Source organism: Cupressus sempervirens, chromosome 8 (genome assembly GCF_028749045.1).
Source record: "Cupressus sempervirens isolate cs-2001-9-10 chromosome 8, ASM2874904v1, whole genome shotgun sequence".
In the NCBI taxonomy this organism is placed as follows: Eukaryota; Viridiplantae; Streptophyta; class Pinopsida; order Cupressales; family Cupressaceae; genus Cupressus; species Cupressus sempervirens.
The window spans coordinates 404,189,121-404,206,594 of NC_143125.1; the positions used below are offsets into that span (position 1 = coordinate 404,189,121).

Sequence of the window (17,474 nt, forward strand, 5' to 3'; positions counted from 1 at the left end):
ATTACTAAGAAAGGTACTCAATAATTATCTTGGAGACGTCTCTCATCCCCAAAGATGATGCTCTCTTGAAGAATTCTATCCTCTAGTAGCAATCACCTGTTCCGTGGGTCTGCAACTTGCAAAAAACTCAGAAGTTTGGTATTCCTCCAGACTCCTCCAACGATTTCTCCAACCTTCCAATAACATCCTTCCCCAAGTGTAACCACCCAGCCTCTTGAATTCTTCTGACTTAAATAATCTCATTGGGATCAGAAATGGTGTTTGTTATTCCTGTGCTAATGTAGATCGTAAGCCTTGATAAAATCAGGTTGCAGCCCTTAAATGATACTCTAGGCATCTTGGATTTTTTGGAACTTTTAACTATGTTGCTTGTTCGGATTCTGGTACAGATGTGGGTTTAAAATGGATCCAAATGTTTTTTGGGTTGGGTTTGGATTAGTTTTATGTTCATCCCTGTATATATATGTATGTATGTATGTATGTATTGTTATATATCTAATTTAATATAGATAATATAGATTTAAGATGTATAAATATAGATATCTAATTTTATTTTGATATATACATATAAATATAATATAATATAATATAGTATCTAATCTTAATTTGATATGTATAAATAATATAGATATACTTTAATTACATATTACCTATTAATTATTTAATTCAAATTTATTATATCTGTATTTAATTCCAATGGCTGTTTTATCATTTTATTATTAAATTTTAAAACAAAGAGATTATACTTTTTCATGGGATAGGGTATCAATCCTTAGTTACTGATTTGGATGCGGATGTAGGAAATGGGTGCAAAGATGCGTATTTTTTCTTTTGTGGGGATGTGGATGCGATACACACACACACACACACACAATGTGTATGGGAAGAAATGAAAGAAATATACAAAATTAAAACATTTGATAGTATGATACTTGTGACTTCACCAATACATATTCAAATATACAATAAGATTATAAACCATATCATATACATCTTTTTTCTTTCCAATGCAAATCAACAAATCATCACAATTACAAAATCAAAGTATAGTTCATAATTCAATGATAAGCAATTCAAATCTGAATCATATGGATTTGCAAGAAAATCCTCATCATTGTCAACTCCAATTGCTGCAAGTTGAAGATCATTTGAACTGGAAACAGCCCCACTTGCACTAGATGCACCATGTTCATGATGTTATTAGCATCATGATTCGTGTTTGTAGCAAGATCTTGAATCGTTGCATCCAAGTCTGCACACTCAAGCTCTATATCCCAAAGCTCGGCTGCCCCTTCATTGTAGTGATCCTCCTTATGTGACAAAAGATGCAATCATGCAAGTTGGTACGAGTGTAAACCAAGTTTTCTTCTTATTTTAGAGCCCAACTGGTTACGTTTCACTGAGTGGAAAAATGACCATGTACACCAATTTCGTTCAGCAGAAAAAGAGCTTGCAACCTTGACAATGTTCATAATTACAAAATTAATTATTAAAGTAAAATATAAAAATGAAAAGAAATTTAAAGAATCGTAGAATACATGTGTTAAACAAAAAAACAAATAAAACTTGTGAGAGAATTCTGATTGTGAGAGGTTGTAGATGCGTAAATGGTTGACCATAGAGGTACCACTATGTGATAGGCCCCATCTTACGTTGGTTTTTCAAGAGTCTTGCAAAAGCTTTGTAGGACCCACTAGCAGCTTCTTCTCCCTCATATGGTGCTACGCTATTTGACATACCAAGTATTTCATTGCTATAGTACATTGGAGATAAGGCATATGCAAGAAGGCACAATGGGGTAGTCATATTTTCTCAACAATGATGAATGATTTTTTCTAGTTAATTGTATAGGCTTCACATTTTGTGTGGTCATTCTCATGTGTTTGTATAGAAAGATTTACCTTCTCTACCATTGTATCCATGCCATTATAGACGTCTCCCAAACAAGGCTGATCTGAATCAGCAAAGTAGAGCATAGTCATGATTGGGTCAATGAAATCTAATACAAATTGCACACGAGCCCATCAAGTGTCATCCAAGAGCAATGCCTTTACCTTTTGTGCCTTCTTTGAATTTGAAGCTTTCCATATACCCCATTGGCTAGAAATAACCATTTGGCTTGATGCCCCTTGCACCTTCACAAGTAGTCTCATAACAATAGTGTAAGATGCAAATCGGGGTTTAGACACCTAAATAAGCTGATCATAACAATATCTCAATAGATGGTAAGCAAATTTATACACAATTTGATAATTAAACATGACATAAAATATATTCAAATTAAATAAATAAATTAAATTTACTAAGTACAATTTACCTTCAGCAACTCTAACTTGGAGAATGATCCGAATATGGATTGTGACATGTGGTGGTTTGTCACAAACATTTGTATCTCCTCTCCCTTTTGGTATCATTTCTTAACCTAATCTATTTGGGTGCCAATTTGTCACCCCTCAACCAAAGCATCTCTTGCACCCCTATAATTACTTGCATTATTTGTAATCACTTGGACTGCATTCTCACTACCCACCATCTCTATGGCCTCAATGAGAATTTTGGAAATGAATTGTGATTCTTTCACTTCCCCTTCACAATTAACTCCCTTAAAAAAATTGCTCCTGATCATATTCACGGGTAAACAGGTTTAATGCATAATAGAAAAGTAAAGAATGTAACACTAAGTTTCATAAAACTGAACTGCTGATTACATTAATGTTCATGACAATACAATATAAGATAATGTAGTTCTGATTTTGATTCCTAATGCTGCTCAACTGGATGTACATATGGTACTCGAAGGGTCAATGGATTTTGAATCTTTCACTTCCCCTTCACAATTAACTACCTTAAAAAACATTGCCCCTATTTATAATCATGGGTAAATAGGTTTAATGCATAATAGAAAAGTAAAGAATGTAACACCGAGCTTCATAAAACTGAACTGCTGATTACATTAATGTTCATGACAATACAATATAAGATAATGTAGTTCTGATTGATTCCTAATGTTGCTCAGTCGGATGTACATATAGTACCCAAATGGTCGCGACTCAACTGTCACGTTCCAACTTCCTTCGGTACCGGACAACTTACACACTTTACGAATAACTATTCCCGAAAGTTCACAAACTATTCCTGAAGGTTACAATTATTCCACGTCATCCCCCCCCCCCCAAAAGAAAGTCGTCTCCCGGTGACAAATACAAAATAGGGACAATGCTGAATACATATATGAAAACAAGCTAAGAAGAGTTGGGAGGAAGTGTCCCTGGAGTTGCTGGTTGGGACGTAGAAACGTTTAGTTTCCTCCACAACTCGTACACATGTTGAATGCGAATATCTCGATCCTACTCATATCTCTGAAGTCTCTTTGACTACCTCCTTCAGCATCAATGCGACTTCCTTAATTCAACCTCCTTATCACATGCTACCTTTGCTACCTCATTTTCCTTCATTGCCTTTGCCAGCTGTTGTTCTACCACATTGTCACCCTTTGTGGCTACCTCTAGTTGTGCTACCAATATTGCACGCTTCACTTTCCAAGTGGTCTGGTGAGTGGCTAGTCGGGTAGCTATCTCCTCCTAAGATTTCTTTGTTGCTACTTGAGCCTTCTCTTGTTGCGCTGCAAGCACCTCCTCTGTAAGCAACCTAACTCTATCCATTACTAGCATAGAGGTATGTATGTACATCCTCATCCCTCCTATCATCCACTGGCATTTCATCCTTTGCCTGCACCATAGTCTCTACTTCACCTCCTGGTGATACTCTACTTTGTTCTCCCATCTCTCCTAGCAAAGGTGCATTTATGTCTTAGGAGACATCATTGTCCAACAACATTGCCTTTCAATGGAGGTCCTCTCTCATAGGGGACTGAATGGAAGGTCCTCGTGCTACAGGTGGAAGTAGTTGCTGTGCTAGGTATACACTCGCACAACCCGATGAACTGCTCTATCTTACTGATGTATGATGTTCCTTTTTTGGAATACTCACGTCTATGCTCACCTAGGGCTACCTCCTACTGGATCAGTCAATAATGTGGCATCCTCAGTCACTACAACATCTGATCCAATCACCTCCAACTGGACCTCTTGTGCTCCATCGCCTGCAATCTCCCCAACTACCGTCACATTTCCACCCAAATCTTTGACTGTCTGTGGTATATCAGCAGCTACTAAAATGCTCTGTGTGTAATATTGTCACTGGAGTGGCCTCCATCAATGCAGTCTCGGCCACCCTCAGAACCCTTGCTGTTGTCACTATTGGTGGAGTCATATCTATTGCTGCTTTAACCTGACAAAATGCTAGAATAAGGGCGTTGGTCGCAATGGATGTGAAATGAGTCGTACTAGAGAACATAGGTCGTGGAAATAGCTGTGGGGTTACTGATATCACCTCCACTTCCTCATCTTTGTCCTCTTCTATGTCATTCTCATCCTCAGACATCTCTTGGCGTCCACTATCCATATTCCCAAGACCTAAGCTGACATTAGTTGCCTGTCTGGACCTCTTCTGTCATGTTGCTTTTTGACCGCCTAGCAAGTCCAAATGTCGCCATCTCATAATAGGGGGCTCGTCTGGTACCACGTGTACTACTTTGACCTCTCTCGTCAAAATGTCATGCGACACCTGGTTGACCACGACATCCATAAGCAAGTCGATCGCGTGATGCAGCATGTAGAACATCGTGTTGAAGGGTCATAAATTTGTACACGTGCTCGGATAATAATGTGCCCCAATCATAAACCCTTCCTCCTAGCAAGTTATTCATGATGGAGACCTGCTGAAATGAAATGTCGCACATGTGGTTGGAGCCTGATGGCCGACTTTTGACCAAGTCCATCAAGCATCTCCAATGCTCCTCTATGATAAATGACCTCGTTATCTCCCTATTTTATGAAGCCTTGTTAAGTGACTCCCTCTCGACCTCTGTGAGGTTATCTTGGTAGATTAGCCGAATAAAGAAATCTTTCACCTCCGGAGCCAATTTCTGTGACTTCAACTCCGCTTTATGCCCTTTCACTGGTAAGCCAAAAACTTGCCTGAATTTTGGTGGTGTAAAAGAAACTACCATCAAGTGGTCAATGTATGATAGTGTGCTCTTCATGGAGATGCTATCAAAGGTCTCAATCATTGCTCGGAGAGGGCCTTCAAAATTCTTGATGCAAAATATCGACATTTGTATCATCCATTGAACTTGCCTATGCTTGAGGTTATCTGGTTTTGTCGCACTCTCAAACTACCACCTTTGGCAATCCAAACCATTCAATCCTTAAAACATCATTGTTTGTGGCATCACATGCGCTTTGGCCGGGGTTGTAGATGATCTCGGTCTTGTATTTTTACCTTTGTCCATGCTGCCTGCAACTTTTATGCTTGAAGGAAATATCTGAGCATTCTTGCTCATCTAAGTACTCGAACTTGGCAAATTTGTGTGTAACTTTGTTCTCCAGAAAGCGGTTGGCTTCTTGGCCGAGTCCATAACCATCTCGCTTTTGTCGTTTCTTAAGTAATTGATTCTTGCAATGGCCGTATGACTTTTCTTTCTTGTTGAGGTTTGGTTTCTTTGTATACAATCCGTTCCTTTTCCGACGGCTGGCTCCAATGACTAGTTCCTCTTTCACGGCTTGTTAGATTGTGGTGATTGATCAGGAAAGTATTGTACATACTTCATAAATTCTTTGGGGTTTGGGGCAGCGCTCCGGAAATTTTTTTTGGGTCATGGCTGATGTTGTAGCAGACATATGGCCAACATATGGCCGGCATGTTGTAACCCTAAAACGGCATAAAATACTTGTATAAAAAAGCTTAGGGTTAGGTTTTTTAAATTAAGTTGTGATGCGAAATTGGTGCTTGCGGCGGTATTGAGCTATAAGGGATTACGGATTGTAATCAGGTTGTAATCACTAGATCGTAATAATATCGGACTAATTGTTTGGTAGATGTAGCCCAGGGATTGGGTGAACCACGTTAAATCTTGGTGCCTTGTGTTCTTTTCTGTGTGATCTATTATTTTTTAGTTATTAGTTATATTTGCATGTAATTGTTATTTCTGTCTGTGGTTTAATCCTAACAAGTGGTATTAGAGCAAGGTTGTCCTTCAATTATCCTTTGTAGGAAAGTCTCACGGTTAAGTGGGAATCTTATGGTTGAGTGGGAATGATGGCAGAGTAGGGTAAGCTGAGGGTTGACAGGTTTAATAGGCAAAATTTCTAGTTATGGAAGATGCAAATGAAAGACTATCTTTATTAGAAGGATTTATGGAAGCTGTTAGAAGGCAAAGCCAAGAATCAGGGATCTATGTTAAATGATGAATGAGATCTTTTGGACAGAAAGACACTTGGAAGCATTCGATTATGCTTGGCACCATCGGTGGCATTTAATATTACAAAAGCAAAGACAATAGAAGAGTTGATGAAAACCCTAGTGACACTGTATGAAAAGCCCTTTGCTTCAAACAAGGTATTTCTCATGAAGCATTTATTTAATATGAAAATAGCAGAAGGTGGATCTGTTGTAGATCATTTAAATGAGTTTAATACTATTACTAGTCAGTTATCTTCTGTGGGTATCAATTTTGATGAAGAAATTAGAGCTCTCTTGATTTTGTGTTCTTTGCTTGAAAGCTGGAATGGCTTGGTAATGGGGGTGAGTAATTTTGTTTCTGGATCTAGTACCCTAAAATGTGAAGATGTGATCAATGTTGTTTTGAGTGAGGAAACTCATAGGAAAACCTTAGGTGGATCTACATCAGGAAGTGCTTTGAATGCACAAACTAGGGGCAGAATGACTGAGAGAGGAAGTAACTCTGGAAATCGCAGGAAATCAAGAGGAAAGTCAAAGGGGGAGGAGGTCTCAATCAAGAGGATCGAACGACTGTTGGTACTGTGGGAAACCAGGTCATAAAAAGAAAGATTGCTGGAATCGAAAGAAAAATAAAGGAGATAAACTAGATGGAGACAAGGAGGCAAATGTGGTAAGTAACAAATCTAAAGAGGATGCTTTGCTTCTGTCTTTAGAAAGTGTTGATGATTCATGGGTTTTAGATTCTGGTGCTTCATTTCATGCTATACCTCATAGAGGTTATTTTATTGATTATGTCCAAGGGGATTTTGGGCTTGTTTATTTGGGGGATAATGAACCCTGTCAGATTGTTGGAAAGGGAAAAATTAAGATTAAGTTGCAGAATGGAAATCATTGGCTACTACATGAGGTAAGACATGTTCCAAGGCTGAGCAGGAATTTAATTTTAGCTGGGCAACTCGGTGATGAGGGTTGTGTAGTTACTTTTAATGATAAAAATTGGAAGGTTTCAAAAGGTTCCCTTGTAGTAGCAAAAGGTGTGAAAGTAGGCACTTTATATCTTTGTACAGGTCATATTGTTTCTTCTACTTTAATTGTTTTAGAGAAAAATGAATGTTCAGGAATAGTTGCTGTTGTTGAGCTGGGAGAACAAATAGCTGCTGTAAATTCCGATACAGTGCTATGGCACAACAGACTTAGGCACATGAGTGAGAAAGGTATGAAAGTACTTCATTCAAAGAAAGTTTTACCCGGTCTAAAATGTGTTAATATGGATTTTTGTGAAAGTTGTGTGTATGGAAAACAAAAGAGAGTGAGTTTTGTGAAGACTGGGAAGGAAAACAAAAAGGAGAAATTAGAGCTTGTGCATACTGATGTATGGGGACTGGCTTAGGTATCTTCCCTTGGTGGCTCTCATTATTATGTTACATTTATTGATGACACAACTAGAAAAGTATGGGTTTATTTCCTTAGATAGAAATCTGATGTATTTCAAACTTTTAAGAAATAGAAATGCTTGGTTGAAAATGAGACTGGCAAGAAATTAAAATGTCTCAGATCTGATAATGTGGTGAGTATTGCAGTCATGAATTTGAAGATTATTGCTCCACTAATGGTATTCATAGACAGAAAACTGTTCCAAGGACTCCACAGGAAAATGGAGTGGCTGAACGTATGAATAGGACTATAATGGAGCGCGCAAGGAGCATGAGGTTGCATGCTAGGTTGCCCTTACACATGTGGGCGAAGGCTATCAATACTGCTGTATATTTGATTAATAGAGGTCCCTCTACTCCTTTGGGTTGTGGTATTTTAGAGGAAGCATGGACTGATAAGAAGGTGAATTATTCTTTTCTCAAAACCTTCGGTTGTGAAGCATTTGCTCACATAGATTATGAAAATAGAACCAAGTTGGAAGCTAAGTCAAAGAAATGTGTATTTGTTGGATATGACATTAATGAATTTGGTTATAGGCTTTGGGATTTTGAAAATCAGAAAATTGTAAGAAGTAGGGATGTCATATTCAATGAGAAAGTGTTGTACAAAGATCTGTTGCAGCAACATGAGAAGAAAGAAGATGATTATGTAGTGCTGAATGATAATCCAAAAGCTGATGTTCCAGCCATTCTTGATGATGTGCAACAACCGCAACAACAAATACCACACACACCAGTGAATGTTAGATGGTCAACAAGGCAACTTAGGCTTCCAGAAAGATTCTCTCCCTCTTTGTATTCAATTTTACTTACTAATGCTGGTGAACCTGAATGTTATGATGAAGCTATGCAGGTGGATACTAAGATTCAGTGGGAGTTTGCAATGGAAGACGAAATGGACTCTTTGTTGAAGAATAATACATGGGATTTATGCAAGTTGCCTGCAGGTAAAAAAACTTTATAGAATAAATGGGTTTACAGGTTGAAAGAAGAGGATGGAGGTAAGAAAAGATTTAAAGCCAGGTTAGTTGTGAAAGGATTTGCATAGAAAAAGGGCATTGATTTTGATGAGATATTTTCTCTTGTTGTTAAGATGACTTCTATCTGTACTGTTTTTAAGTCTTGTGGCTATTGAAGATTTGCATTTAGAGCAACTTGATGTTAAAACAACCTTCCTTCATGGTGATTTGGATGAAGAAATATATATGGCTCAGCCACAAGGTTTTGAGGTCAAAGGTAAGGAGAACTTAGTGTGCAAATTGAAGAAAAGTTTATATGGCTTGAAGCAAACACCTCAGCAATGGTATCTGAAATTTGACAGTTTTATGCATGAGCATGGATATAATAGGTGTCATTTAGATTACTATGTTTATTTTAAGAGGTTGGATGATGATAGCTACATTATTTTATGTTTATATGTTAATGATGTGCTTGTAGTTGGGTCTAACATGGATCATATTAAGGGGCTGAAACGCCAGTTGGCACATGCCTTTGCTATGAAGGATTTGGGGGCAGCAAATCAAATCCTTGGTATGAAGATTTGCAGAGATAGGAAGAACAAAACATTGACGCTATCTTAGGCTGATTATGTTGAGAAGGTGTTGCAACGTTTCTCTATGGAGAATGCTAAAGCTATTAGCACACCTTTACCTGATCATTTGAAGTTGACTAAGGAGATGTGTTCCAAAACATAGGAAGAGGAGGCTAAGATGTCCAAGGTACCCTATGCTTCAGCTGTAGGAAGTTTGATGTATGCTATGGTACGTACCAGGCCAGATATTGCACATGCAGTGGGAGTTGTTAGCAGGTATATGAGTGATCTAAGAATTGAGCATTGGAATGCAGTCAAATGGATTCTCAGATATTTGAGAGGAATATCCAATAAGTGTTTACACTTCGAGGGCTCTACTACTGATTTATAGGGCTATGTTGACTCAGAGTTGGCAGGGGATATTGATACCAGGCGGAGTACTATAGGTTATATCTTTACTGTTGGTGGGGCAGCCGTGAGTTGGGTTTCTACGTTACAGAAGATTAATGCTCTATCCACTACATAGGGAGAGTATGTTGCTGCTATAAAGGCAGCTAAGGAGATGATATGGCTTTAGTTCTTCTTGGAAGAATTGGGACACCCTCAGAGGGATAATTATTTGTTTACAGATAGTCGAAGTGCTATTCATGTTGCAAGGAATTCAGCTCTGCATTCTAAGACCAAACACATAGTTGCGGTACCATTTCATTCGGTCAGTTTTGGAAGATGAACAGTTAAAGCTGCAGAAGATACATACAAATGACAATCCAGTAGATATGTTGACAAAGGTAGTAACAAGGGAGAAGCTAACTCCTCTTCAGCTTCGGTTGGTCTTCTAGATTGAATATGAATAAAAGAACAGTAGAGTCTAGGGTGGTTTGATCCAGTAGGAGCCCCATGTGGTAGCAATATTGCTACAGGATTAGTCTCCAAGTGGGAGATTGTTGTTTAGTATGGAGCTTGATCAGTCCCCAAGTGGGAGATTGTTAGATTGTGGTGACTGATTAGGGAAATATTGTACATTCTTCATAAATTCTTTGCGATTTTTTTTTTGGGCCATGGCCGACATTGTAGCCAATATATGGCCAACATATGGCCGACATGTTGTAACCCTAAAACAGCATAAAATACTTGTATAAAAGGGCTTAGGGTTAGGTTTTTTTTATTAAGTTGTGATGCGAAATTGGTTCTTGTGGTAGTATTGAGCTGTAAGAGATTATGGATTGTAATCAGGTTATAATCACTAGATTGTAATAATATCGGACTTGTTGTTTGGTGGACGTAGCCTAGGGATTGGGTGAACCACGTTAAATCTTGGTGCCTTGTGTTCTTTTCTGTGTGATCTATTAGTTTTCAGTTATTGGTTATAGTTGCATGTAATTGTTATTTCTGTCTGTGGTTTAATCCTAACATGGCTTGCACTCACTTATTCGTATGCAAGCTATGTCTTTGTGTGTGAATGTTGTAATGTCTTTGTGCGAATGCGTTTGTGTTTTTATTCGTGAATAGGTGGCTTGGTGTTCAAATTCAAATCTGATATATATGTATTATTCTTGTCAAGTACTTCACTTATTTTTCTTTCTATCTCTTAATTCATCTCCTCCTTCCCTCTTTCTCAATTGAGTTCGACCTTGTGTATTACCACTTTCAATTTCTAACATGAAGCAATGACTTTGTATATCGTAAAACATTTGGTGTGCAGTGGTCTTTTGCCAACGGGGACTTCTGTGTGCTTTTTTTCTTTTAAATTTTTTTTCCATTTTTTTGTTAGTTACAATATGGATTTGTAGAAGAATCCTCATCATTGTCAACTCCAATTGCTGCAAGTTGAAGATCATTTGAACTGTAAACAATTCCACTTGCACTAGCTGCACCATGTTTCATGATGTTATAAACATCATGATCCATGTTTGTAGCAAGATCTTGAAGGGCTCGTTTGGCAACTGGAATACTGCTGGAATAGACATTTGTTTATTCTGAAAATTTCTGAATCCTCCATCTGGGTCCATTAGTTAGGAACAGCAAATAGTATACAATAGGAATACATATTCCATTTATGCTCCAAAATGGAGTATTCCAATTCCATATTTTAATTTGCTAAAAAAAAGAAAAAAATTGGGTCCATGAAAAAAATTGTGCTGCTCATTTTCATGATTTTTTTGGCACTTGATATTTTTTTCCGTGAAAATATGATTTCTTATGTACAGACAAAGGGTCCTCAGATATTTGCAGTGAGTCCTCCCAAAAGTTAAGCTGAATATGAATTGATGTAAGGCAGTTTGGCCTACGGTTGTTGCAATGCTCTCACAGTTGCTGTATGTACATCTGTATATCTGCTTGAAATTTGGTGCAATTCTTAATTTCAGCAAACCTAGCTATAAATATGGTATAAGAGATCACACATGGCATATTTTAGTATGCAGAATTCATTTGCATATATAATTTACTTCAATCATCTCGTTCTTGATCTTGGCTTAAGCAATTAAAAACTTTTAAGTATTCAGATGACTGCTGCAGAAAATAAAGGAAAGAAACAGTTAAAGGGAGTGGAGTTATAAAGAAGAGCTATAGTAGTAACTGACTATCTATTCTATTGGGGGGTTAGAAGATTTTATTCAATTCTTGCTTTGAATTTCCTATCTCCATTAATCATAACTATTTCCTATTCTTGCTTTGAATTTCCTATTTGAATTTCCTATCTCCATTAATCATTACTACAATCATAACTATTTCCTAATTGTTGACTAGCTAGGGAAAGAATCCACAATCTTGACAGTGGCAGCATCAGAAACGTTGTTTGTGCTGAAAATTCCCTTGCAGACTCCAATTCTATCATCCTTGGTTGGAGCCCAATAGAACTTTTCCATACAACCATCATGAATCAATGGGGCATACAGAGTTGAGAAGTCATTTCCTGTCACAACAATGGGAACACGGGGATAAACATATTCCTCATCAAATTCTTGGTGAACCAAACAGAGAATAGGAATACGTATTCTCATTTTGTATTCTCAGATTAACAAATCCAGAATATGTATTCCTGTTCCTGTATTCCTATTCCTGTAGCCAAACGGGCCTGAATCATTGCATCCAAGTCTGCACACTCAGGTTCTACATCTCAAAACTTGACTGCCCCTTCATTATAGTGATCCTCCTTACGTGACAAAAGATGCGGTCATGCAAGTTGGTATGAGTGTAAACCAAGTTTTCAGCTTTTTTTAGAGCCCAATTGGTTACGTTTCATTGAGTGGATAAATGAGCATGTACACCAACTCTGTTCAACAGCAAAAGAACTTGCAACCTTGACAATGTTCATAATTACAAAATCAGTTTAAGTAAAACATAAAAATGAAAAGAAATTTAAAGAATCGTAGAATACATGTGGTAAATAGAAAACAAATAAAACTTGTGAGAGAATTTTGATTGCGAGAGGTTGTAGATGCTTAAATGGTCGACCATAGAGGTACTACCATGTGATAGCCCCCATCTTATGTTTGTCTTATTGGAAGTGGACTAAGCTTTTCGCCCAAAGCAAATAAGCCGAATTCTATCCTAACTTTTTTGTGAATCTCATCATCTAGGAAGAGTCTTGCAAAAACTTAGTAGCACCCACTAGCAACTTCTTCATCTGCATATGGTGCTACTCTATCTAACGTACCAAGTACTTCCTCGTTATAGGACCTTGGAGATAAGGTGTATATAAGGATGTGCAATGGGGTTGTCATATTTTTCCAACAATGATGAATGATTGTTTCTAGTTAATTGCATAGGCTTCACATTTTGTGGGGTCATTCTCATGTGTTTGTATAGAATGTTTTACCTTCTCTACCATTGTATCCATGCCATTATAGACATCCCCCAAACAAGGCTGATTTGAGTCAGCAAAGTGGAGCATAGTCATGATAGGGTCAGTGAAATCTAATACAGATTGCATGTGAGCCCACCAAGTGTCATCCAAGATCAATGCCTTTACCTTTTGTGCCTTAATTGAATTTGAAGCCTTCCATATACCCCATTGGCTAGAAATAATCATTTGGCTTGATGCCCCTCGCACCTTGGCAAGTCGTCTTATAACAATAGTATGAGATGCAAATCGGGTTTTAGACATCTAAGTAAGCTGATCATAAAACCATGTCAATAGATATTAAGAAAATTTATACACAACTTAATAATTAAACATGACATAAAATATATTCAAATTAGATAAATAAATGAAGTTTACTAAGTACAATTTACCTTTAGCAACTCCAACTTGGAGAATGATTTGAATATGGATTGTGACATGTGGTTTGTATCGAACATTTCTATCTCCTCTCCCTTTTCATATCATTTCTTAACCGAATCTTTTTGGGTGCCAATTTGTCACATGACCAAGTTTAGGGAGTGTACAGTGCATGGTGTCCAAAAAATATGGTCATACCAGCCGTCAACCAAAGTACCTCTTGCACCCCTATAATTACTTGCATTATTTGCAATCACTTGGACTGCATTCTCACTACCCACAATCTCTATGGCTTCAATGAGAATTTTGGAAATGAATAGTGAATCTTTCACTTCCCTTTCACAATAAACTGCCTTGCCCTTTGGATGACATTGCAATCACATTAATCAATGTTCAGTTTCTCATTTCTTTCTATCCATCCGAACAATAGAAACATTTGGAGTTTTCCATGAATTTCTGACTGGTTGAATTGCTTTTTCCTCACAAGCCCCTTTTTTTTTTAATAAAGTGATATGCACCTTTTCATACCCAAGACTTGTGTAACCAGCCAGTGCTTTATTTATGGCTGCCACCATTTCCTTCTAATAGGGTGATCTCACCAAGTTGAAAGGAAGACTTTTGGCATAGAGACAATATGCAATGGCGTGATCAACAAACTCTCTTGCCTCCATTTTGAATTTAGTGTCCAATGGACCACTTTTGTGGGCAATATTTTCTACTTCCTCTTCCACTCCCGGTATAGGTACTTGCAAGAATGGGTGTTTGGAGGATACAATTGTTTCCATGGGTAATTGTATTGTTTTCTTTGAGGATGGACTTGAGAAAAATCAAATCATTTTATCAATTTATTAGCAACTTCTTGTTTGTTTACAAATGAAGCTATTTGTGCATTAGAAAACCCCTTTCCATTAGTACCTTTGCACATTGGAAATCCTTTACTAGCATGACCTATAAAATTGAAGTTTGACCTTGGAATATGAGCTATTGAATGGTTTGGCTTTATTACTTTGATAATAATTACACTTCCAAATATATAAACCACCTCCAAAAACTTGTGAGATTCTTGTGGTATGTCTCCATAAAGGAGATCCTACATCAATTTTAAAACTATCGGCTCCTTGCCCTCTGACTGAACTTTGATTACTAGCGGTGGCCATTCTTGCACAATACAATCTATTTTTTTTGATATGCCTATAATAAGAAATGAAATAAATTTAAATTGGAAAAAAACTATGAACATCAAGCTTACGAGTGCAAAAAAATGATATAAACTATTGAAATAGATAGCTAAATTTGTTTCTTTAATTTTTTTATTAAAAAAAAGAAAATAATCTGAAATTTTTCTTCATAAACTTGAAAAATTTCATCCAAATCTCAAATATAGTCATTAAAGAACTCAAAAATGGGATCAAATGCTTCTCTTAGATGGTTGAAACTTGTTTGTGGAAGCTATCTCTTGCCCTACGAATGATCTTCTTCAAAATGATCACCTTGCCTTCAAAATGGTAAAGTGGAGACCAAATTAGAAAAGAGTCTTGCTGCAAACAAAATGAGATATAGAGTGGTTGAATGGCCTCTTTTAGGACTGTATGAGGGTTTAGGAGCAGAAAATAGGTTGAAACATGATTTCTCCCCATGTGTTAAAGTGTTTGAAGTGGCAAAATCTTTAAAAATTGGCTTTTCAGCCATCTAGGCCTGTGGAGGCTGTTGGAGGTGTAGTCAGAATAAAGTAACTATTGTGCTTAGTACTTGTTAAAGCTTAGTTGGGCTGGGTAGTAAGGAGGTGAGGGAATGCATCGGTTGGTTTTCCCCCAACCAACCCTTCTATAAGTACTTGGATTATTGTCAATATACGAATGATGTTTTTGATATTAATAAAGAAACCATTTCCTCACCTATTGGTATTGTGGTATTAATGGCACATTCTATGTTTTACTTTGTGCATCTCAATTGTATTATTCTATACGATTAGCATATCTCTATGACCTTTAGTGATATTTCCACTCTACATTTTTGGTGCTGTTGCCGGGGAGTGAACCTGGGTCACCTGCGTGACAGGCAGGAATACTCAACACTATACTGTGATGACAGGCTCCCAGATGCACATAGAAGCTGGCTGGGTGTGGCTTTTGGCCAGCTTCCGCCTACCTCCGCTCCTGCCTGTCTCGATTTGCTTCCATTTCCGCCTTTTCAGTCAAGAAGCCTGCACTGTATCAGAGTATAAATCCAATCGATAAACATTTGATTTATTACAAAATATGTAATATTTTTACACGGAGAGGAAAGCTGGATCCCTAATGGTCATCAATTTTCCATTTTTGCGTTAATGCCTTCTTAAATCTTGTTGTTAAGGTAAAAATCTGAGTTGTCAATTTAATTTGATGCCCCTGTGGAAAATGTTCTTCATTCTGCATGCCAGCATGGACAATGCTGTGTGTCCTTGCCAATGTGAACAATGTTCTACACTCTTCTGTGGAACCAGTTTATGGACATGGACATAGAACTGACAATCTAGGATTGAAAAGTTGTTGAAATTCCATCCAAATTTTGCTTGGGTTTGAGCAGCAGTTTGAAAAGTCGTTGAAATTCCATCTAAATTTTGCCTGGGTTCGAGCAGCAGTTTGAAAAGTTGTTGAAATTCCATCCAAATTGCTGCAAGATCCTGTTTGGTTAAGTTCACCCATTCCGATGGCGAGTTTCTGCCGATGTCGATTGAACCAGACTTTTCACCTAGCTTATAGGTTAATTTTGTACAAACTATAATGTAATTGAAATTTTGTGAACTGTAATGATCAAGTCATTATTTATGCACTTTGAAGTATGCTTTGTGCAATACAATGTTCAGCAACATGACTAGAAAAAACTTTATTCTATTTTCTACAATTTCATTGGTAAAACTCTTATTTTATCTGCTCTTTATATCTCTATGCCACAGAAATGGCCTTAATTATTTTGAAAAAATAATTTTTATATTTTTTTGGTACAGCTTTTATGAATCCAATATTGTCTTGATTTTTTTCAGATTATTTCAAAAAATCTTTACTTTTGTTTTTTTTTTTTTTTTTTTGCTGCTATGCTGAATATTTACATATACATGCAGAACCCAAAATTTATTTAGGTATTTTTCTTGTGGTGTTTCAGGAATATGTTGTTGAAGATGTAGATGGTGAGGTGCTAGATTCTGATTGGACTCCGCCGCCCCTTCCAACTGAGCATGTTCAACAGCTCAAGTCACTTGGATTGCTTTAACTGAAGTGTTCTGCAAAAATCTGTATAAATGAGAGTCACGGATCTCAGATTCAAGTATATTACAAACCTCTGATTAACATTTCTGTTCGTTTATTACTGCCAAAGTTAGCTTCAAAGCTAGTAGCGAACCAAATAATTGAGAAAAATGTTGCGTAAGAGCCTCAAACACATGTGAATTATGATATTGGCACACCAAATCTGCCAAAATAACACTGTGTTAGTTATCTGATGATTTAACTAAGTGTGCATCCATTGGGTCAGTGATGATCGGTGAAATGTATAAGAATTTAATTGGGTTATTAACCTATATCAATTCTGTTGCATTTTATAAAGTTCACTTGCGATCTTATCTATCAATTTATGGACACTAATTGCAGAGGAGAATTTGAATGTAGTGATGGAGAATTGATCCTTTTGTAAAATCCGGGCAATGACAAAGTAGTTGTCATATGAAAAATTATTGTGTAAATTATAACAACCATACGTGTTATACAAGGAACTTCAATTTGCCATAAATCAACTGGTTAGTGCCCGAGGGTAGGCTTTTACAATGTGTGAAATCACAGAGGGGACTTATCTAGGATAAAAGTGAATGCAAATTATCTTTTCATGTTTATTTGCTAGGGAAAATGAAGCCACAACACAAATATCTAGGCCGTTAAAATAATTAGTGTATCTAAATAAATGAGTTTGTGCAGGAAATAATGAATTTGGCTGGATTTTGGAGATTCCCTAA

At 37.1% G+C, this 17,474-nt stretch overlaps 1 protein-coding gene across 2 annotated transcripts in view; it reads left to right on the forward strand.

Moving 5' to 3' along the window:
- LOC149542995 (RING/FYVE/PHD zinc finger superfamily protein) overlaps window positions 1-17,095 on the forward strand; it is a 257,051-nt gene extending 239,956 nt beyond the window's left edge. Inside the window, exon 7 of one of the 2 annotated variants that reach the window (XM_089797914.1) lies at window positions 16,631-17,095. In XM_089797914.1, the coding sequence (XP_089654040.1) occupies window positions 16,631-16,738 (108 nt within the window). In that variant the 3' untranslated portion in view covers window positions 16,739-17,095. The remainder of the gene's footprint in view (window positions 1-16,630) is intronic. The other variant, XM_089797915.1, reaches the window with a different exon arrangement.
- Window positions 17,096-17,474: the final 379 nt, after the last annotated feature.